This window comes from Caretta caretta, chromosome 5 (assembly GCF_965140235.1).
Source record: "Caretta caretta isolate rCarCar2 chromosome 5, rCarCar1.hap1, whole genome shotgun sequence".
Taxonomy (NCBI): domain Eukaryota; kingdom Metazoa; phylum Chordata; order Testudines; family Cheloniidae; genus Caretta; species Caretta caretta.
This window is the reverse complement of record NC_134210.1, coordinates 43,293,794-43,317,499: the sequence shown is the minus strand read 5'-3', so window position 1 is coordinate 43,317,499 and position 23,706 is coordinate 43,293,794. Positions and strand designations below refer to the sequence as shown.

Sequence of the window (23,706 nt, the reverse complement as noted above, 5' to 3'; positions counted from 1 at the left end):
TACTTAAAAATACACCAGCTCTTACTTTTTATACACCTTTCGACCAAGACTCTCAAAATGCTTTAACATTAAGCCTCACAGCACACCTGTCAAGATAGGTAAACAACAAGAGATTAAACGATTTTTCTAAAGCTACACAGCAAGTCAGCGGCTTTGCTGAGACTAGAATCTCAATCCAAATAAGACCAAGGTGATGTTGGCTTTGTGGAAGCAAACCAAAAATATGGAGAAGACTATCTCTGCCTTCCTTATTGAAGGTGTCTGCGGTTTGTTACCAGAGTTTGCAATTTGGAGATGCTATTGGATCCCCAGCTGCTTTATGAGGATTGTATAGAATCAGTATCAAGGAATACCTCTCACCTCAGTCCCCATTTCATCTGGTGTCTGTGGCCATTTCCTTCAGACACAGACCTTGCTACCACAATTCAGGCCTCTATCACTCAAGACTAAATAACTGCAATGTGCTGTACCAGACAGAATGGCTTAAGATAACCCAGAAACAAGCTGGAGCAGAACATAGCAGCCCACTTATTAAGCAACATAACTTGGCACGAGCATGACACCCATGCCACAGAATCTGCACTAGCTGTCTGCTGGTTACCAAGTGGAAACTAAGCTGTTGGTTTTGACCTATACAACTAAATGGCTCGAGACCCGCCTGTTAAGAAGCACCCTCTCCAACCTGTGCCATACTGTCACAGTTGCGATAAGTGGGGGCACCGAAGCAAGAGAGGGGCTGGTGGCAGGGTATTGTTTCAAGCCTATTCCCGACCTGTCTGAAAGGGCCAGGTTTCTACAGCTATCAGGACACACTACGAGTTTTATTTATTCCAGCTTTTGGGGAAGGAGCTTTGTTGGCAATGCTCCTGATTTTATTATGACTCTTGTGATATTTGATACTTTTCTGAAGTGCCAGCTCTGAGGTCCTGTGATTACATGAGATTCTCAAGACTGTTTATTTTTATTTTTAAAAGTGAGTTTCTAGCCTTCATGCTTGCAGATAAAGGCTGAAAAAACGTGAACTCAAACTGAAGACTCAGAAAACAGATAAAAAGATATCAACATTTTTAAAGTCTTAGGATTTTAAAGCCACTCATGATTTCTGATCACCTGGCGTTGGCTGAAGTAGAGAAGGACTTCATGGGATCGATGTTTGTAGAAGTAGGGAACTTTGATCTTTAATTTACAATTTAGTAAAAGCTTACTCAGAAGTTAGTTATTTTGCTTCATCAAGTTAAAAGGATATTTTATGGATTACATTATTTTAAAATAGGTGTTAAAATAGACAAGCCAAAACAACATATTTTTGGTCCCCTACTGTTGAGGTGGTGCTTAAATCTACATGTGTTGACAGGAATTAGAGTTTGTTATTACTACACTGCTCATTGAAATGGCAATATGCAATAAAAATATTAATCTGATTTTTAGAAGTTATGTCAAGTGACTTCTATTACTTTAGCCCTGCCTTCCCTCAGTGCAGGAGAAATTATATTACTATCAAAATGATGAACAAATGGACATCGACGAGGGAACTATATGGATACCTGATGAAGTGGATAATATTAGATTAAGAAAAAAATCTAAGTACTAAATTATTTCCTGAGTTAAGCCTTCTAAGTTTATCAGCACAAGTATTTTATTCCCTCTGCATCTATGATGAATGAAATCAATACTTTTACGTCTTCATTCAGCAAACCCACTTTGGAACATTATATATATGCAATGCATCAGACCTCTTCGTTGTCCAAAAGGCATCAATACTGCAATATATATTTTAATGAGTTTTCAGTTTTTCTGAAAAGGAGAAGACAAGACAAGACTTGACAACTCAAAGTAACTGAAATATATGTACACTTTGACTCTAGTTTTCCAAGTGCTGGATGCAAAAGCTGAGCCAGATTACAGTGTGAAGCAACACCAGCACTACACAGCTCTGAACACAAATACAATTCAGAAAACTAGTGAACAGACACAGGCTATACGGGAAACGTTTTCCCAGACTAATTGACATTTTTTTTAAATCTTTCAATTGTTGAACAACTGAAGCGTCATTCTTCTCTAAAAAGGGATTTTGTCAGGTTCCACGCTCGAGGCACATAACTAATTCTATGTATAAACTCAGGATATGTCCACATTTAAAATGCTACAGTGGTTCAGCTGCAGTGCTGCTGCTCTGCTTCAGTGTAGACACTATCTACACCAATGGGAGAGGTTTTCCCATTAGCAAAGGCAATCCACCTCTCTGAGAGGTGGTAGCTAGGTCAATGGAAAAATTATTTTGCCTAGCTCACACTGTCCATAACCAGGGGGTAAGGCAGTATATCTACTTCTCTTGGGATGTGGATTTTTCATACCCCTCAGAGATACAGCTACAGCAATGTAAATTCGTGGTGTAGACCAGTCCTGACTCTGGGTTGACAATCTAGGCTCTTTCCATCATATGCACTACCACCATTACCAATGAGAAAGGCTCAGCAGGCTAAGCTCTGTCCTCTCTTACACCTGTACAACTTTACTGTTTGCAGATTTAAGCCCTCCGTAAAATTATCTATCTATCTATAAATTGGTTTGTGCATGTTTGTGTGTGAGTGTGCTAAAAAAGCATCAATTAAAGAAATGGAATTGCACAGATGTAGCTGAGAGCCCAATTTGTCATGCAAACCCACTGATACTGGTGATACCATTGGAGGTGTTTTAAAAAAAAAATCCATTTGATTGTCAAAACCCAGCATGATTTTGCAGGGCTGTTTACTAGTAACTAGAAATGATTTTTGTCTAACAAACAGAGCAAATTTTATATGGAAACTAGTGATATAATGAATATGGAACTATACAACACCTTTATATACATACACATGGTTACACTGGGGGATAGAATGCCATTCCAACATTTTTGTACTACATTATACCCTTACATTAGGGAGGCAGGACAACTTCCAAGGTAACAAGGAATTAAAAGAAAACTCTACTAAGGACAATTGGATTCACCTGTGGAACTCTACTGACTACAGTGGGATTGCACAGGTGTATGTGGCAGAACTTGACCCACAGACTCTTCATGCTAGTGAAGATGCAGAAGGAGGAGACCACCCCAAAGAGTTAGCCAGGCTAGGAGATAGTCTACAAATAAGTATTTTTGCCTGAGCAAATCTGATCTGGAACTATACAGATGGCCACAGTGCCATTTTTAGTACTCACAGAGCATGTGGGTGGAACGCAAAGGGAAAGATAGGGACAAGAGTATTCCTGCAAACTTTAAGAGATTCCATGGTCAAGCACTCAAGAGCCAAAAATACCAAAGTGAAGGTTGCACATACAGCTATAACTCTCCTGTCTTGGATCTACACAGACTGCATTTTAAGTACTCATGGTATTTCTCAAGTACAATACAGTTTTTACTATAGTTTCAACAGGGGTGGCACCCTATATAAACAAGAGTACATAGCACAGTATTTGAAAGTAACTGGTAGGTATGCAATAAAACACTTAAGGAACTATTACAGATGCAGTATAGTAAAACAGGGTAGTAGTAATAATATGAATACCACCTAGCACTTATACAGCACTTTCCATCAGTAGATCTCAAAGCATTTTACAAAGATGGTCAGTATCATTATCCCCATTTTACAGATCGGGAAACTGAGGCACAGAGGGGAAGTGATGAGTGAATAGTGTGTGTGTTTACATATAGTCAAGATTAATATTATGAATTCTTAATAGCCAACTATCTATCAGTCACAGGCCTAAATCATTCACTCCATACTCAAACAGATCTCCCAATGATTTCAGAAGGTATTTTGCCCAAGTAAGGACCACCAAATTGAGTCTGCTGTGAATATACCACTCAAGAAACCCACTTGTAATTATATGGAAAAATTCAGGATTCACTTTAGCTTTTTTGTGAAGATCAAGATATACTTAATTTTACAAATAAATTCTTGACAAGTTGTCCTGGAGATGAAAATATAATTAAGGATATGTCTATAGTATGAAATTATTTCGAAATTACTCTATTCTAATTTTCGGAAGTTATTTTATACATTTGGTCTTCTGTGTCCCCACTAAAGCGCATGAATTCGGCAGATTGCGTCCACAGTACCAAGGCTAGCGTCGAATGTCGGAGCGGTGCACTGTCAGTCAATTTCAGCACAACCAATATTCCAATTGTATTGTGCGCGCCACAATATCTGTGAGATTAAGGGGGAAGATGTTTATGGCGGGGTGGGAGGTTGAGGCAACTCGCCTGGTGGCCAATTTCGCACAGCCAGACAACAGAGCGATTAGAAGAGTGCAGCAGGGCGCGCTGCACATCAGAGAAGCTTTGAAAGCCAGTTTCATGACTGGCCAGGGTATGGTGTGACAGTTGTGTTTGTTTCTCTTAAAGTTACCCACCCTCTATATATATATTAAAGGAAATAAAGTCACAATTGTTTAAAAACCGTTCTTTATTATTTGTTGCACAAAACATTGAGAGAAAAATCAGAAGCTGGACGGGGGGAGAGGGGGAATGTGTGGGTCCCCGTAGCCTCCCCCCTGCCCCCGTGTTCTTTGGCATCTGGGTGAGGAGGCTATGGAACTTGGGAAGGATGGAGGGCGGTTATTCAGGGGCTGCAGCAGCAGTCTGTGGTCTTGCTGGCTTTCCCGCATTAGATCCACCATATAGCAGAGCATGTCAGTTTGCTCCCCCATGAGCTTGACCATAGCATCCTGCCTGGTCTCATCGCGTGCGTCCCTCTTCTGTTTGTATTCATGTAATGCTTTAAACAACTCCGCAATTGTTTGCCTCCACGCATTCAACTGGGCCCTCTCAGTGTGGGAGGACTGCATGAGCTCAGCGAACATGTCGTCCCGAGTTCGTTTTTTCCGCCTTCTAATCTGGACCAGCCTCTGGGACGGAGTAGATAGGGGCCACATTGAAACATTTGCACCTGCTGCAGGAGGAGAAAAAGGGAGGGTAGTATTTTAAAAGATACATTTTAGAGAACAAGGGGACACTGTTTCTCAGTGAAACAGGCAATTCATAGTACACAGCGCATGTTCTTTCTGTACAAGGTCTCATTTTGCCTCCTATACTGAAGTGCCCGCCACTTTGGTGTGAGTAAGCCATCACATGCGGCCAGGCAGCAGAATTAGGCTTGCAGGCAGCCTGCGGGCTCTCTGGGATGATCGCTTCAAACAGCACCCTCCCGCCTCCTCCCCCCTCCCCCGCCACCACACACACCGCCCCGTGGGGCTCCGATGAGGCTAAGCAGGGTTGAGCCCTTTAAACTAAAGATGCGAACAGCCCAGCGCAGCTGGGTTTCCCCCCACCCCCGCCACCACGTGGCTCCGATCAAGCTCTCACTCACCAGAAGCGCCTTCTCCAGGGTCATGGTCCAGAAGCATGCTTTGGGAGTAGGGGGGAGGCTATTGGCTCCAGCATTAAGAATAGTTCCTGGCTAGGGGGGAAAACAGATTCCCCACTTGCCACCTATGCACTGTCCTCCTCCTCCAAAAACTCATCCTCCTCACTCCGTGCTACTCCCCGCCTTGCAGGTGTCCACGGCCAGTGGTGGGGTAGTGGTGTCGTCATCCCTCATAACTGCATGCAGCTCACGCTAGAAGCGGCATGTATCGGGCTATGACCCACGGTGCCTGTTCGCCTCCCTGGCTTTTTGGTACGCTTGCCTGAGCTCCTTGATTTTTGTACGACACTGTTCTGTGTCCCTGGAGTAGCCTCTTTCCGTCATGGCCCTAAAAGACTTTAGCGTACGTATTTGCGTTCCTGTTTTTGGAACGTAGTTCTGCCGTAACAGATTCGTCTCCCCAACATGCAATGAGATCCAGTACCTCCCGTTCGGACCATGCTGGAACTCGTCTGCGAATCCAGGACTGTGTGGTCGCCTGTGACGGTGGTGACCAAACAGGAAATTCAAAAGTTTCCAGGGCTTTTACTGCCTACTTGGCTAGTGCATTGGAGTTCAGAGTGTTGTCCAGAGCGGTCACAAGGGAGCATTCTGGGATAGCTCCCAGAGGCCAATATCGTCAAATTGCATCCACAGTACCTGTGACCCGGAACTGTGATCTTGATTTTAGCACTACTCCACTTGCCGAGGTGGAGTACAGAAATCGGAGTAAAGATCCCTTTAAATCGAAAAAACTGGTTTGGTTGCGTGGACGGAACCAGTTTTATTTCGAGGTAAGTCAGCTAATTCCAAAAGAACCGCGTACTGTAGACCAGGCCTAACCTATTTAAAACAGCTCAATATACAGATGAGTGCCCTGACTTAACTTGAGAAAGAGTAAACAAAAAAATGTATTCAAGCAACATTGCTGCATATGTAAATGTACTATAAACACATTCTCCAGTAATACTGAAATGAGATTCAAGAAGCCCTTGCTAAATGCTTCCAATACCTCGTCAATACATAAAAACCTTACAAACTAAGGCACTCAAACATGCAAACACTTTCATATTTGAGTAACATTACACATGAGTAGCCCCATCAGATTCAATGGGAGTACTCGTGTACATTTCTAAAATTAAGAACATAAGAATGGCCATACTGGGTCAGACCAAATGTCCATCCAGCCCAGTATCCGGTCTACCGACAGTGGCCAATACCAGGTGCCCCAGAGGAAGTGAACTTAACAGGTAATGATCAGTGATCTCTCTCCTGCCATCCATCTCCCCCCTTTGTCAAACAAAGGCTAGGGACACCATTCCTTACCCATCCTGGCTAACAGCCAAAGGATTTAGCCTCCATGAATTTATCCAGTTCTCTTTTAAACCCTGTTATAGTCCTAGCCTTCACAACCTCCTCAGGCAAGGGGTTCCACAAGTTGCCTGTTCACTGTGTGAACAACAACTTTGGCACCCAGATTTGTAACAATGGACATATTTTTGCTTCGTCTATAAATAGAAAGTGATAATTTGTTGCCTGCAATGCTTACTTAAATAACTTTATTGGCTTTAGTTGGTTAGATCGCATCTAAGTACAGGTAGCTGTGTATTACAATTATCTAACTTCCAACCAGCTATAGAAGCCTGCTGGCAACCGTGTCAGAGATAAATTAAAAAACAGGTCAAACCATCACACTTGCCAGCACTACCTAATAGTCTATTTCCTCACACAGTTTCATTCATGTACCATATTTCATCTGGATTTGAAACCAAATTCTCAGACTTGTGTTCAGTCTGCTATTCCCAGTTCCGCTCTTGGCTTTTATACTGACTCACCCATCACTGTGTAAATCTACACTGGGATTCATAATCTCTTTGATTTACCTTTACGTAATTTGATTACTATGCAAAAATCCTTACCTAGTAGGAGTCACACTGGGAGAAGCCGAGCTGGATTCAAATATTTTAGTTCTCTCATAGCTATAACTTGCTTATACTCACTTGCAAGTCTCCAGGACACACATAGTTGTACATACTTTTTCCTCATCATCTAGGAGATGAGTTGTCACACTTCCCTTGCACAACTATACCTGTTGGTAGCATCCAAGTGAATTAAACAGAAGGGTGTAATAGCACACCAAGCTTGCGCCCACTAGCTACTGTAAGCAGTTACAAATGTGTCAGTGGTAGAAGACTTGCCCTTACTTTACCCATCCTCAGAAAGCTAGCCCCGCATGCAGAGTAGGGTGTGTGATTTTTTTTAAACCATTTAAAACTTGTTACATTGACTAACGTCTTAGATTTGTACAATGCATCTTCTTTTGTTCATTTTATTTCTAATGGTTTTTCAGAAAAGTCCACCGTGCTAGCAGAGTGTCACACAGACAGACATGGAAACACAAAGGCTACAGAACATTATGGGGCGGATACTAAAATGGTGCAAGTTGTCCTAGCACCTGTCCTGATTGCAAAGCTAGCTGCATCTTTATCCCAGAGGAAATCCACTTCAGGTGTCAGGCCTTATGTGCTTACCTCTTCTGGAGTGGAGTCAGTTCTCCTACTCTGAGACCAGACTCTGGGCTACAGTAACCTGTGTATCAAACTATGCTTACCTAGCAGTTCCAACTGAGTTTGGTACTTGTGGTCCTTTCCTTCAGGAATCTGTGATCAGTGGTGAATACAGTGACCAGATGGCCTTCTTAAATCAAAGTATTGTTTAATTTTTAACAGTCAGAACAACACATTTAGCGTAAAAGGATTTTAAAAACAAACTGTATGTGCGCGTGTGTCTGTGTCTTACCTAAAGTTCACCATCCTCCAGAGGTGTCCTAGCTTCTTCAGACACTCCAGCAAGTGCCTGCCTTAGTCTGCTTCCCCAAGGAGCTCCTCAACAACTACTTCCCCTCTGGAAATAAAGAATCTCTTTTTATCCAGAGAATGTTCCTTGGGTCTTGTCACTTCCTGGGTTTTGGGCCCTGCTCATCATAAACCAGTTCAGTGAACTCTGCAAGACATGACAGACTCCTCAGGGTTAAGGCTCTGCCAAGGACCCAAAACAACCCTAAAGCGTTTGCTGTGGGGTGGCTTACCTTGAGCTGTTCTTCCTGTTCACTTGTTTTCCATACAGCCCACTATTAAATGAAACCAATATATTCATACAGTGAACATCCCAATACTTAGGTCAACCTACAGTATTCATAAGTTACTACAGAAGAGCTCCATCTCAGCTCCATTGAAGTTGATGGAACTATGACAATTTACATCAGCTGAAGATATACCTTTAAGTTTTCTCCAATGTGTCATAAGCAGAAGAACGTCTGTGCTAAGAGAGAACTGAAAACTGTAAGAGACTAAGACAGACCAGTTGTGTGGAAACCATTACCACATACAAGTGTGACTTTTTAATAAGCCATTTTTGAGCTATGAGTATTTCCCCATATCTGCTAAAAGATAACCTCCTTTGGTATTCCAGTATCTCTGAACAAAATATGATTATACATTTTCTCCAAAATTTTCTATACACCAAAATTAATAGACAGACTAAGGCCAGAAGGGACCATCACAACCATCTACTCTGACTTCCTGCACATCGCAGGCCACAGAACCTCACCCACGCACTCGTGTAATAGACCCATAACCTCATATCTGGTAGGAAAGATGTCTGACCAAGACATTTTTGGTAAGGTAAAGTATATGAAAAATAGAGGCTTATTCTGGAAATATCTTCTCAACCATAATTATAGTATAGTTACATTCTAATAAAAGTTGCCTAAAGACATGAAGATAACTAGCAATCTGAAGTGTTCTGGGTTTTTTTTTAAAAAATACATTGGCTGATCTGTACACCCACGCACAGCACACTATCTCCCAAGGTAGAAGTGCTGTTAGATACAGTAAGATCGCTCACAGAACAGACGCAGCTAATTACACAGTTCTAGCAAAGCATCAGGGAAAGGCTCCATGAAGAATTTGCCAATCACTATATATTAAATAATTTTTATTTCTTGAGGGCAGCATTTAAGTCACAGTGTGTTTCTACTGAGACCCATGCATGGAGTTCTCCCTAAATCTACCCAACGAACACGATGCACAGTAATGTTTCTGTAGGACAACAGAGAATGCATCATCCCTGCTGTGGATTTTATGAGTTAACCCCACGTTCAGCACAAAGCGTAACCCGGTCAAGGGTTTGTAGGGTAGACGAGAGCCTTAGTTTTATTTGGGTCTCTGTTTGAGTAGGATATCATCATTATATTCTTTCAAAGTGCAGAGTGCAGGTTTTATGGGAGAATTTCTTTCAGCTAGATATTTAAACTCCGATAGTTGGGATCAGTAGCTCAAACTAAAAATCGTAAAAGGAAATGGCTTCATTTTAGATGGAGATTTTTTTCACCCATTTCTTCCTCCTTGCAGTCCTGCAATATTGGGGGGGTTAGTCCTTGCCAGTTCACTCCTCCCCATCTTCTCATTGTCTCCCCATCACTCCCACGTGCACTCAGCTATCAGCTCTTTTGACTCTATCACAAGTCACAGAACATTTCACAGAAAACTATATTTCCTAAAGCCCCAGGTTCTGAAGTCATGAAAATCTCAATTTATTAAAAAAATTAAAAAATAAAAGGTGTTGCCTTCATGGCAGTGAGGAAGAGTTGGAAAACATGACCCTTAAATGCTCAAAATCCAGACAACAAAAAGAGTCCAATATTATTTTTTAAATTCATTTTGAGGCCTGACTCATAATCTTTGAATAGATTCTAAAACCAGAAAAGACAACTGTAATCATGTAGGCCGACTTCCTGCATAATACAAACCACAGAACTTCTCTGAATTAATTCTTGTTTGACATAGAGCATATCTTTTAACCAAAATACAATCCTGATTTAAAAATTGCCAGTGATGTAGAATCCACCGCAACTCTTGATAAACTGTTCCAATGATTAGTTAACCTGCTAAAAACAGACTGTCAATACGAAGTAACAGCAAAAGAATGGAATGAGATAATATAGATGATAAATATTAACTGAAATACTAACCAAGTAGTACAATTCCAGTACTTTTTATTTACAGAATGCATGTTTCTCTACCTCTATATAATAAAATACATAATATTGCCCCAGATATCTTATGAAATGCAAGACAACCAGGATCTCTTTCATACATAGGATATGGAACTGCTGGGTGGTAGAAAGGTTTGGAAAATAATCCTGAAAGAAATAAAAAAAAATAACAACACTAGAGAGATTAAAGTTCTCAAGAAGTGTATTAGTAGTTGGCCTGCCAAAAAGACTCAAACCAGGAACAAGGAAGCTACTCCTATTCTTGCTCTTTATAGGAAAAAAAAAAAAAAGGGCAATCTTTAATTTGGCAACTATTCCTACTGTAGCTCACTGGAATAAACTATTAATAGAATATCTTGTAATGCAAGGTCTAATAATTGTTGTGAAAACAGTTCCAGGCAAATTTTTTTAAAAAGGTTAAATAGTATACCTTGCACAGGAAACCAATCCAATAGAAATACTGAAACCATTGAGATACTTTGATATATAGATGCAGTAATCCTACACTTATAGGATAGTCAGGAAGGATGTACACAGAGGATAATTGAATTATTATAATAATTGAATACTCTAGCCCCCTTAGCTTTCCTTTCATTCTATTCTCCTGCGACTCCTCATTCCACTCCCCAGAAAACATTCACTTTCCCCCTCTCCCCACTGAAAACGTTAATATGAATGGTTACATAAGCACATACACACACACCCATGCTAAAGTTGTGTTTAAATAATTTAAAATAAAATAAAATGTTAACAATATAATAATATGGTCAATAGATAACCATAAGAGCAACATATTGTATTTCTGTATTAAGATATGTACCTACATATATTAAAACAATATTACTGGAGGAGGAGGAGGAGGAGGAGACAAAGCCTTAAGTGTAAGAATCAGTCTCTTCAGCACTCACACCACTGAGGAGACAGAAGCTCAGTTTACATCTTTGTGTGGCATCACCAAGAGTCCTCCAAGGATCTCTCCAGCAAAGAAAGGGAAGTACTAAATACTTCTAATGTTAAAGGCAAAATGGAAAAGAGTGGTTTACATGAATGTTGAGACAGTCCTATATACTTAAGAGAAGGTAGTAACAAAGCAAAACCTTTTCATTTTTAAATAACCCCACTGAAAATATTCAAGAACTTAGTAGTAGAGCTGGCTGAGAAACGGTTTTCCCATTCTGTGAGAATTTTCATAATTTTGAAAAGTTTCCCATTTCACTTTGGGACCAAACAAACAGATATTTCAAAGCTGTTCATGTAAAAACAGAGAAAGACACACCACCTGACAGAGCCAACTGTCCAACAGTTATGGCACTCACCCGAGATAAAGGAGACATAGGAGAACCAGGTTCACATCCCTGATCTCCCAGATTCGGATCTGGGACTTGAATCTATGTCTCTCACATCCCATATGAGTGCCCTAACAACCAAGCTACAGAGTTAATCTCTTTCTAGCCCAGTGAATATTTATACAGACTGAAACAGCTCCAAACCTAAGAGACCCAAGCTAGAGTAGCCAACAGTCTCACGGTTAGGGTAAGATCCAGACTCACAAGGGTTCTGAACAAGGCTTGCCCGTGTCATCTGCATCTTGGATGAGTGCCATAACCATCAGGCTACTGACTATTATAGGGTGGATCTCCCTGGTTTTGAGTAGCAATTATATCCTGGACACCTTCCCAATGAAATTATACCCTGGACTGTATATACACAGGAATGACACCTTCCCAGTGAAATTATATCCTGGACCGTAGACACCTTCCCAATGAAAGTTTCATTGAAAATGCTCCTTATCCAGAAAAAGTGTTCAGGTTGATGAATCGGCATTTTCTGACACAAAACTATCTACCTAGCAGTGAGCATGTATTTCATTGTGGCATCTCTATCTCTGACTCTTAACTCACTTTCCAATAATTATGCACTTCATCTTTGAGCAGAAGACGTATTCAGAATGGTGCATGCTCCATCAGTGCCAAAGACTAAAACAATGCAAGGACCTGTATAATTGGTGTCTCCCAGACACCGAACCCGTCCATAACAGATGGAGTTTTAATTTTTAGGGAAGTGGAGGAAGAAATAAAGGAAAGGCAAAATACTATCACTCCATTTGGTTAGGTAAGAACGGTATGCCCTGATGTCAGCCACTGGATCATATAACATCCAGTTACATCTTCAATGGAGATCACATAACATCTCCACTGAAAACACTTCAGGGTAGTTCATATTTTTTTAAAAGACTTAAGTCACACTCCAGCACAGCAAAACATGTACATTATTAATATTTAAGGACACTAGGATGTTCACAAGTAGCATAAGCTACAGTCAACAGTGCTGCATTAAGAGATAGCAATCTGCAGTGACATAGGTATGTACCTACTACAGTGTTATGCGTTCCAGATGACAAATCTACAAAAAAGAGTTTACCATCAACTCTATTTTCAGAGGGGGGCGGGGGGGTTGCTCCACAATATCGACAGCTTCATGACAGAATCTTGGTTTTCCAGAAATTCATCTACTCTTGTTTAGATTTCTCACATGTAGTCACAATTTTCAAAGCAACTGATTTTTATATTGGAACAGACACAGAGAATGCTCAGACAATATTCTGTATAAATCTATTTCACACACACACCCCTTCTTCCTGCACCTCAGCTTAACCCTTTGGTAAAGCACAGGCCAGAGCTCTGTCTTGCAGTCCTTTCTAAATAGGTTACACAAAGCTCAACCTCAGGGTTATTGAATGTAAAACGCAGATAAATGGACACTCATAGCGCCCAATCAATTTCAGAAGAGAGAGAACCATAGGGTTCTTAGTATAACAAAGATTTAATGCATACAAAACCCATTGTAAATAGTATAAAATGCTGTAAATAGCATTTGGAAGACTAAGAATAACTTTTAAACAAAATCTAGTAAATAGAAGAATCGATTGATTTAGTTTATAGACTTCCCCCCTTTTGTTTCTCTTTTATGTACATATATTTTCAAATATAAAGTTTCAGCACATCATTTTATACATTAGCACACACATCAAAACACATTTCTCTCTGATCCTCTCTCAGAGATGATTTTTGAGACTTTAGAGCTAACTATATTATATAGTGTATGTCACCTGGGCTCTTTGGAGCAGAGAAATGACAGTCTCTTGGTCCTTTCAAACACTTCAGAACCCTGTACGCAAATAGTCTGGGGAGCGTCACAACTAGCAGCCACTCAGCTCTGGAATTAATAGCTGACTGTTCTGCTCAGTTGCTGGTGAAACAGAAGTCTTCATCCTGTATCCACAGCGGTACAAAGGCTGGGATCCCGGATATTTATAAGATTCTCACTCTGCAGGGTACCACATCTCCTCATAAGCCTGGCTAAGTCAGGCAAGAATTCACAAAGTATGACCCCATTCTCTCTAAAGCAGAATCCCAGTTTAGAGCAGAGCGCTAATAACAAAACAAATTCCACAGGCAGTTCCATAACACACAATGTGGTGGACCAAATATCACTCTAATGGAAGGTTTTCCTCATAAATAAAGCTGAAACAGAACTCACCTGTTTCTAAAGTGGTACAGGGACTGGGACCAAGCCCTCAAAGCAAACACAACGCTTGGTCCTGTGTCAAACTCCTCTATTTATAACATTTCCCCAATCCTCTGGCTCTCTGACTGACTCAGGTCTCAGAGGATAACTAAGGTATGACCTGGCAGGTTGGTTGCTCACAATGAGAACAGCCTCAGAACAACTAATGAACATATCTACTAACTACCATACCCTGTTCTGGAAGTTTCTGGGTCTTTCTAGCTGAGTTGCCCTGCCCTCTGCACCTGTGCAAAAAAAGTATCAAACTAAGATCCATGTCTCCTCCCCACAGCTTCTCTTCCCCTCCTGGGAAAACTAAGGCTATGTCTACACATAAACCACTACAGCAACACAGCTGCAACGCTTCAGTGTAGGCATTCATTAGTGCGACGGGAGGGATTCTCCCATAGCGGTAGTTAATCCACCGCCCTGAGAGGTGGTAGCTAGGTCATCGGAAGAATTCTTCCATCAACTTAGCACTGTCAACACCAGGGGTTAGGTCTGCTTCATTACACTGCTCCGGGGTGTGGATTTTTCACACCCCTCAGCAACATAGCTAGGTCCACCAACTTTTTAGTGTAAACATGGCCTAAGTCAAATGCTATAGTATAGAGCATGTGGGTTAATGAACAGAGGAGTGGGTCTTCAGGTGATCAGTAAGCAGCACCAGATAGAAGAAAAACTACTGTACTAAGAAACAGCTCTGTGTCCCTAATTATACAGAACAAGGGACTTAAGATACAGGAAATCATGCCAACTGGGGGGGAGGGGTTCCTAAGAATATATTTAATTGAGCAAAAGCAACTCTAAGAAGTCAGTTTAAGTTTTCAGTAGAAACCCAGTCATTTTGGGGTTTTAATAACCTTGAAAATAGAACTCAAATCAGACAGATATCTGAATACCAAGTCTCAGTTACAAAGAATACATTTTTTTAACTTTACAAAGGTAATTTACCAATTTTCTCAATTTATCATGGTCACAAGGACTGGGTTTGTATATTTGGGAGAAGGTAGCTTTTTCTGAAGCTTTTTTAACCATTTTAGCCAAAGAAAGTATTATAACAAACAGCTATTCTTACTGTGAAGTAGTGCACTCCTGCTGGAAGGCTGCTACAGCACTCTGACAAGCAGGAGTGTTCCCAGTTATCCAGGTGATTCAGGAACTCGTAGCAGAATCAATAATAATTAGCTTCAAATTCAACGACGATCTCACATTATATGTAAGCTCAACCTCAAGCAGTTCAGTCAAAGTCTGAGAATTGATTCACCTATAAACTACATGGCTTCTTTCTTTTTGAAAGATAGACAAGTATTCAGAAACAAAATGACGTACTCATCGCTGATGTTTGGTACCATTTGTATCAATAAATTTAACAAAACAAAAAAACTATAAACAACTATGACCCCCTGCTCCAAGCCACTTTCTGGCAGAGAGAAGAGCTGGTGCACAAGGAGATGGAGAGGCATGGTGAAAAAGAAAATGGGGCAAGCACTGCCTCTCTGCCATTCATTCCTTTCCCTTCAACCCCTATGGAATCATTCTCCCTCTCTCTGGCCCAATGACTACTCAAGAGTTTTAAACAATGTGGAACAGATTCAGTAGGACAGCCTGACACACACCCAACCCAAGTTACCGGGCAGCTTGGTAGTTTGGACACTCACCTGAGAAGGGAGAAACTCAAGGTCAAGTCCCTGCTCCAATTGCTACTTAATTATTCATATGTCTGGAACAGTTTCAAGAGGGTTTGAGAGAACATTCTGTAGCCCACTAGTTAGGGTATTCACCTGAAACACTGGAAACTCAAGTCCAAACCCTTGCTCCACATTGGGCAGATGGGGAATTCAACCCAGGTTGCCTACATCCCAAGAGAGCCTCCTAACCACTGGGCTAAAAGTTATAAGGAGAGCGGCACCATCTCCTCCTGCAGCCATTTTAGCCCTTCATTTCCTTTGCTTTTTATTTTATTTTTTTTAAAATGCCCCAAAACTAAATGAATGTTTCATTTAAATCTGAAATGTATTTTTTAGTCAACTTTTTTGATTTGCTGCAATTTTTTGGAATTTGTAGTTTGGGGTCAACTGAACACAATTTTTTTGGGGGGGGCACATAACTGCCAAGCTACCAAAAATCAGTTACTGACTCAGTTCTACTCACAAGCAGCAGGGAATCTAAATCACTAGATACAACAGAATTTAAAAGTTCTTTAAAAAAATATTAAAGTTCAAGTTATGGTTATAAAGATAACTTAACAAAAGTGTGAACTGAGGCAGCACTGTCTTCTTGAGCAGCAGGAGAAGTAGGATAGCTGTCAGCAGTCCCAACTTTTTCTGAAGTTGAGATTGAGGAGGAGAGAAGAAATCTAACCTTCCTACCAATACAAAAGCGCACACACTGTGCAGTCAAGTTCCAGAGGGCTATCACTGGTGCATCTTTGGCTGAAATAATGGCCAAGAGAAATCAGAAGCCTGAAGTGTGAAAGGCCCAGCGGGAACAAGCCATTAGGGCTGCCAAAGGAGCCAAGAAGGCTAAGCAGGCAACCAAGAAGTCTACACCCTCTACAACAAAGGCTCCCACAAAGGCTGCACCGAAACAAAAGATTATGAAGCCAGTGAAAGTTTCTGCTCCTTGTGCTGGTGGAAAGCGCTAACTTGTCAAACAGTAGTTGGTTGCATTAAATAAACATCTGACTGACTTTCAGAAAAGAAAAGAAAAAAGAAAAGAAAAAGGCACTACTTCTGCACCTCACTGGCATCCTTCTCCTCCTAACCGGAAGGAGGTCCAGTTAGCTTTTCAAACTTTGACTGTATTTAAAAAAGTAACAAAAATAAAACTAATGGGACAAGACCAACCAGCATGACATCCGCAACTATGCAAGCTGTCATGAACATCCAGCTTTTTGAAAAGCTTCAAGTGAGCATGCAAGTTGGTTTCAGAGCTCCCCTGTATTCTCCACTTGTGGGTCCCTATGTAGAAAATGAAGTCTTAAAATGCCGCTTTAAGTGTTTCTTCACTTTGAAATTCAACCATTAGGTGCAGCCTTTGTGGGAGCCTTTGTTGTAGAGGGTGTAGACTTCTTGGTTGCCTGCTTAGCCTTCTTGGCTTCTTTGGCAGCCCTAATGGCTTGTTCCCACTGGGCCTTTCAAACCAGCGATTCTGCTGACTACACAGGTTAGCAAATCAAAAGGAGAGCAGAACCAAACAGCAAAGTGACCTGGCATGAACAGTGCTACATGGCTGCTAGCAGCCACAGGAGATAAAATCTTACACATACAAAAAAGAAAAACAACCTGCGGATGAACTGGCTTTAATACAGAGGGAGTGGGTGTTCAAACATGTTCTCTGTGGCTATTGCTCCACTTTGTTTATTTTGATCTGCCCTAGTATTATTTCGGTAAGACTGGAGTTTTCAGAAGGACAGTCACTCATCTTCCACTGAATTTCAATGGAAGTTTTGTGCCTAATTCTCTTAGGGCTTGCTAACATTGTGTTAACAGTGCCAAATAGGATTAGATGAAGATTTTAACTGCAGTGTTAACCAATTCTCAACCACACAAAAATCTCTAACTTGAGTTAAGTAGTGCATGAAACCTGAGCTCCTTAGCTCATTAGGGGTTATGGGTTGAAGTTCAAGTACTGCTCATACCTCAGCTAGTAATGCAGTGGGGACTCAGCTACTCTGCAGCTCAAATGTTATTTCACAGTGTGACTGCTCTAACTTCAGTCAGAGGATTCTGTGAAGGCCAAAAGTATAAAAGGGTTATAACAGGGTTCAAAAAAGAACTAGGTATGTTCATGGAGAATAGGTCCATCAGTGGCTATTGGTCAAGATGGTCAGGATCCAGAGACTTGACGCTATGCTCTGGGATATGTCTACACTGCAGTTAGACATCTGCGGTTGGCCTGTTCAGCTGGCTCGGGATCACAGGGCTCGAGCTAAGGAGCTTTTTAATTGCAGCACAGAGGTTCAGGACTCAGGTTGCAGCCCAAGCTCTGGGACTCTCCCACCTCGCAGGGTCCTAGAGCCTGGGCTCCAGCCCAAGCCCAAACATCTACACTGCAATTCAACAGCCTCTCAGCCCAAGTCAGCTGGCACAGGCCAGCTGCGGGTGTCTAATTGTCATGCACACATACCCTAGATACCCTAAACCTCCATCTGCCAGAAGCTGGAACTGGACAACGGGGATGGATCACTTTACAATCGTTCTGTTCATTCCCTCTCAGGCATCTGCAACAAGCCACTGTTGGAAGACAGGACACAGGGTCTGATAGACTGTTGATCGAACCATTCTTACGCTCTTATGAGTTAGGCTACCTCAACAGGAGTGAACCTGAGCATAGCTAACTCAAGCTAACATTGCAGCGAAGACAAACCCTTAGCCTCCCTGGTCAATCCCAGCCATAGCCACAGGAAGATGTAGGATGAAGTCAGAGAGAAGGGAACCTGCGCCAGGATGTTGTGGACAAATTCTTAACAAAAGAAGTTTGTGAGCCACCAGGCTGAGAGAGAACACAGACTGCCCAGTGACAGCATATAAAACCATATGATTCCAAACTAGGTATTATGAAGTTTTATGGAACCAGAGCATGCCAATACGTTTAAAAACTATACAATGTATACAGGTATAATCCCTACCCTGAAAACAGTCCAAATGCCTTTAAAATAATTAGAAAGTAGGCTACAAATCAATTTTTAAAAACTCCATGTGTATACATATATCATGCAACAGATCTGTCGTCACAAAGCCACAACATAATCCACAAGGATATGGCATTAGCTGTTCCAGGCAGATTAGTGTCATTTAAGGGCTAACCCATAATTTCCATTTGACATTGAGGAGTTCATTTAACAGCAGCGTTATAAGAGGAAGAGATCGTATTGGATTGTTCCGGGGCGGGGGGAATGAGGAAGTTTTTCCCTTTTCAAAAAACAAACATTTAGCAAAAAGGAACAAACAAGAATCCCATGTGGAACAAGTGAACTGGGGAAGGAATCCTGTGAAGAACGTGCTAGGGAAAGGTTTGCTAGTGAAGCCCTGTCCTGTCTCAGCCCAAGCTCTCCTTTCAGAGGAAGACAGGAGCAGAGAAGCAAGTTCAACGCCCGGCATCCATCAAAACATGCTTCAAACACAAACACACACACCCCTAAGTGGTTTCCATCATATGCAGGGTTTTTACAGTTTGGTTCAAAGGCGCTCAGCACCCCCGCTATACAAACTGTTCCCGCATCTCTGCGGCCAACCCACCCAGGGATGCCGCGCAGCACCCGGGATCCTGCCGGGAAACCCCCGCAGGAGGAGAGGGCGCTTTTAACCTCAGGGCGACACCCCTGCCCGCTGCCGGCACCACGCCCGGCTCAGGAGCCAGCCACGGCCACCAACCCCTGCACCTGGCCGGGCCCCTTCCCCGGACGAACCGCACCTCCTCCTCCTGTTCCTCCAGCGAGGCGTCGCTCTCCGGCCGAAGCTGCTGCTGCTGCTGCTGCCCCCCACCTGGGCTCGCCGCCTCCTCGCTCTGCGGCCACCGCCCGGCTTCCCCCAGCTCCGCCCCGCGGGGAGCCGCCGCCGCCGCTTGTCGCCCCGCGTCGGAGCAGCCGCCGGGGCGGTCGCGGGCCAAGCCGGCGTCCGCCTCTTCCGAGAGAGTTGAGGAGCCCGAGGAGGAGCCCGAGGAGCTGGAGCAGGACGAGACGATCCGGCCGCCGCCCCGCAGCCGCTCGGGAGCGGCCGAAACTTTCTCCCCCATCGCCGCCAAGTGCCGCGGGCAACCAGGAGCCGCCGCGGCGGGGAACCAGCTCAACCCCCCGCCGCCGGCGCCTACATGCTCCGCCGGGAAGCAGCCGCCCCCGGGGCACCGCGCGCTGTCCGGGGCAGCAGCGGCTACATGGCGCTTTGGCTGAGAGACCCGCGGAGTCCCTGCCCCCCCGCTGCTGGCGCGTAGGACGCAGCTCCGAGCTGTCGGTGCCCGCGGCGGCTCCGCTCCCAGGCAGCTGGAGACGCGCCGAGCCTGCCGCAGCTCCCGCGAACCTGCCTCCGGGACAGGGGAAGGGGGAGACGGGCAGCCCGCGGAGCCAATGGTAAGGACGGCGGTGGGTGGGCCCTGCGAGGATGATTCCTGGGCCAAGAGCCCAACGTGAGCGGCAGGTAATGGGGGGAGGGAGGAGAGGGAAAAGGAGGGAGCGAGACGGGTGGGAGGAGGGGGAACAACCAGTTAAAAAGGAGGAAAGAGGGGCGGGAGAGGCAGAAGGTCTGTCTCCTTGCACCTCCGCGCAGGATGCAACGTATCTGAAGACAGCAAGTTCTTTCAAACCATCGTGCCGCCACTGGGGCTCATTTGTGACCACGGGCTGGGATCTTATCAAAGGGACGCCGTCAAGTCGCCTATTTATAAACGGTCCAAGTACAATATATTAAACTTTCTGATAGACAGTTAGTGTTCTAGGGGTTTTTTTAATCCTTTCAAAATCCCTCTCGGTTGAAGGGACTTTTTGGCGAGACTCAAACATTCTCAGGCCCATTCCTACAGGTGTCCTAGTATTGTTATTTTATTAATTATTTGTGTTGAGGTAAGAAGTCTGGGTCCCAATCAATCCCTGCACCATTTTTCTTTTAACCATCTCCGTGCACAGTACTACATACTGCCTCTTGGGTTTCAGTGTCCTGCAGAAATGGGGCCTCACACTTCCTTGCAGCATCTTGCAAGGGCATGCACTTTCAACTAGAACCCTGGAATTCACTACATACAAAGCAAACAGACAAAATAATAGAGAAAAAAATTCCTTTAATTTCAGATTTCAGAGTAGCAGCCGTGTTAGTCTATATTCGCAAAAAGAAAAGGAGTACTAGTGGCACCTTAGAGACTAACCAATTTATTTGAGCATAAACTTTCGTGAGCTACAGAAGTGAGCTGTAGCTCACGAAAGCTTATGCTCAAATAAATTAGTTAGTCTCTAAGGTGCCACTAGTACTCCTTTTCTTTTTATTTTCAGAGTAGTAAGTATGGCTTGTAGCAATAATATGTACAAATATGGAAATATGATTTTTCAGGTAGATTGTTGCCCTTTAAAACAATCAAATTAGCCACCAACAGTTTGTTGTGATTGGAATGCCAATTCAATACCACTTAAGAAGTTGTTGATAGCAATTTTATGGCAAAGTACACTATGGTGCTCATCATGCGTGTAACATTCACTAACTTTAAGAAACTTTTGGCCAGATTTTTAAAGGTCTGATGCCTAAAGATGCTGCGTGGGATTTTCAGAATCACCAAAACTGTTTAACTGCCAGGAGTTAGGCATCTAGGCACTTTTGAAAATCCCACTAGATTCCTATCTGCATCTTTTGGTGCTTAAGTACCAGGCCTTTTGTCAATTTTTAAAATATATTTTTTCTCTGTTTATAAAGTATACATTTCTATACTAAACCATCTATAATAACAATATGGATCCAATTCTATGATCAGATCATCACAGGTGGACTCCTCTGCCCATTCAGAGTTGCATTTATTTCAACAGGGATCTGCATAGTCTCAGAAACTCACCACATAGGTCCAATTGCAAGATCAGAGCCATACAGTGCTCAATTTTTGCCCTGGCACCTCTTGGCTTGGCAGTTCATAGCCTGGCACCTCTGGGTTTGCTACATCAGTTACGAATTAAGCACTGGAGCCATATTTAGCATTCCTGTACCATCTATCGTTGGAGTCTTTCAACAAATATTATATATTGAGCAGAAATTTATTACAATAGGAAACTTGAGCAGAGCCCAAACTCACACAGTAAGTAGATTATGAAATTAGGAATTCCTGATTCCCAATCCTGTACTTTACCATAAGACCCATCCTTTCCCTCAAATAGTACAGGTGGTGATGATGAGTGGAGCCATTTTTTCAGTGTTATCCTGGACTTCATGCATTGTCAGATTAACTAATCAACAGAGAAAAAAATCAATACTCTAAAAGTCTTGATCCCAAGCTCCTTTTCCTCTCCTGCTTCAAGTCTCCCCAAAGCTTAAACCTACCCTGAGTTACTGAGATTTGAATAGAGCTAAAACTCTGGATGCTTAACAAATGGAGTTTGCAGAACAGGCCCTAAGAAAATGCATCCAAGATGATGAAGAGACAATAAGCATTATACCTCAACAGTGTATTTTTAACAGAGATACATCTCAGATTAGAATCACAGTTAAACACAGTCTAGAACTGCAGTGTCACCCCAGGATGCTGTTTGGTATATTTTCAGGTGTTGACATTTAGAACAGTGGTTTTCAAACTTTTTTTTCTGGCTACCCAGTTGAAGAAAATTGTTGATGCCCGTGACCCAACAGAGCTGGGGATGAGGGGTTTGGGGTTTGGGAGGGGCTCAGGGCTGAGGCAGAGGTTTAGGGTGCAGGGGTGAGGGCTGCGGGGTGGGGCTGGGAATGAGGGGCTCTGGGTGCAGGGGGTTGGGGTACAGGAGGGGTCTGGGCTGTGGGTGCAGGCTCTGAGGTGGGGCTAGGGATGAGGGGTTTGGTGTGCAGGAGGGGACTCCGGGTTGGGATGGGGCTCAGAGCTGGGGTAGGGGACTGGGGCATGGGCTTACCTCCGGCAGCTTCCGGTCAGCGGCCCAGCCGGGGTTCAGAGGCAGGCTTCCCTACTGTCCTCGCACCGCAAACTGCACTGCACCCCGGAAGCGGCCAGCAGCAGGTCCTGCTTCTGGGTGGAGGCGTGCAAGCAGCTCCGTGCGGCTCTCGCCCGCAGGCACTGTCCCCCTCCACAGTTCCCATTGGCTAGTTCCTGGTTAATGGGAGTGCGAGGCCAGTGCTCACCCTCCCCCCCCACCTAGGAGCTGGACCTGCTGCTGGCTGCTTCCGGGGCACAGCACAGTGTCTGAACAGGTAGGTACTAGCCTGGCTTAGCTGGGCATCACCACTAACAGGACTTTTAACAGCCCGGGCGGCAGTGCTGACCAGAACCGCTGCAACCCAGTTACTTCCATTCCACGACCCAATTCTGGGTCGCAACCCACGGTTTGAAACCCACTGTTCTAGAATGTAGAGCTGGGAATGGATTACATTAAATTGCTAGCATTCCGTTGCACTCTTATGACTCTACCCATGAAAACTGTGTTTTGCCTTCAGCTTAGCAAGTCATTTCTAAAGAGAGAAGCCGGTAAACATCATGTCTTTTGGTTTGTATAAAGACCCAGACTCCAGTTGTGATTTAAACTCCATGAAGGTGACTGTATGCTGACTCCTTTATAGCCCTTGGCTTGTAGGACTGACAAGAACTGATACAGTTCTTGGCATAAATTAGAGCAGCCCCAAGACAGTTGTAACATATGCCTAGCTGCCCACAGCGTCCAGGGACAATCATGGCAGCCAGTAATAGCTGAAGCATAGAGGTGTGTCATAAATATAAAGGATACAATGCTGTATACAGTGCTATAAAATCCCTCCTGGCCAGAGGCAAAATCCTTTCACCTGTAAAGGGTTAAGAAGCTAACGTAACCCTGCTGGCACCTGACCCAAAATGGCCAATGAAGGGACAAGATTCTTTCAAATCTGGAGGGGGGGAACAAAGGGTTTGGTCTGTCTGTGTGATGCTTTTGCCAGGAACAGATCAGGAATGCAAGCTTACAACTCCTGTAAAGTTAGTAAGTAATCTAGCTAGAAAATGCTTTAGCTTTTCTTTTGTTTAATGGCTTGTAAAATAAGCTGTGCTGGAGGG

The 23,706-nt window shown here is 43.3% G+C and overlaps 1 protein-coding gene across 4 annotated transcripts in view; it reads right to left on the bottom strand.

Annotated features, from left to right (window-relative positions):
- MAST4 (microtubule associated serine/threonine kinase family member 4) overlaps positions 1-20,074 on the bottom strand; it is a 436,616-nt gene extending 416,542 nt beyond the window's left edge. For 2 of the 4 annotated variants that reach the window (XM_048849931.2, XM_048849932.2), the window contains exon 1: positions 19,426-20,074. In XM_048849931.2, the coding sequence (XP_048705888.2) occupies positions 19,426-19,746 (321 nt within the window). In that variant the 5' untranslated portion in view covers positions 19,747-20,074. The remainder of the gene's footprint in view (positions 1-19,425) is intronic. The other 2 variants (XM_048849929.2, XM_048849930.2) reach the window with 2 other exon arrangements.
- Positions 20,075-23,706: the final 3,632 nt, after the last annotated feature.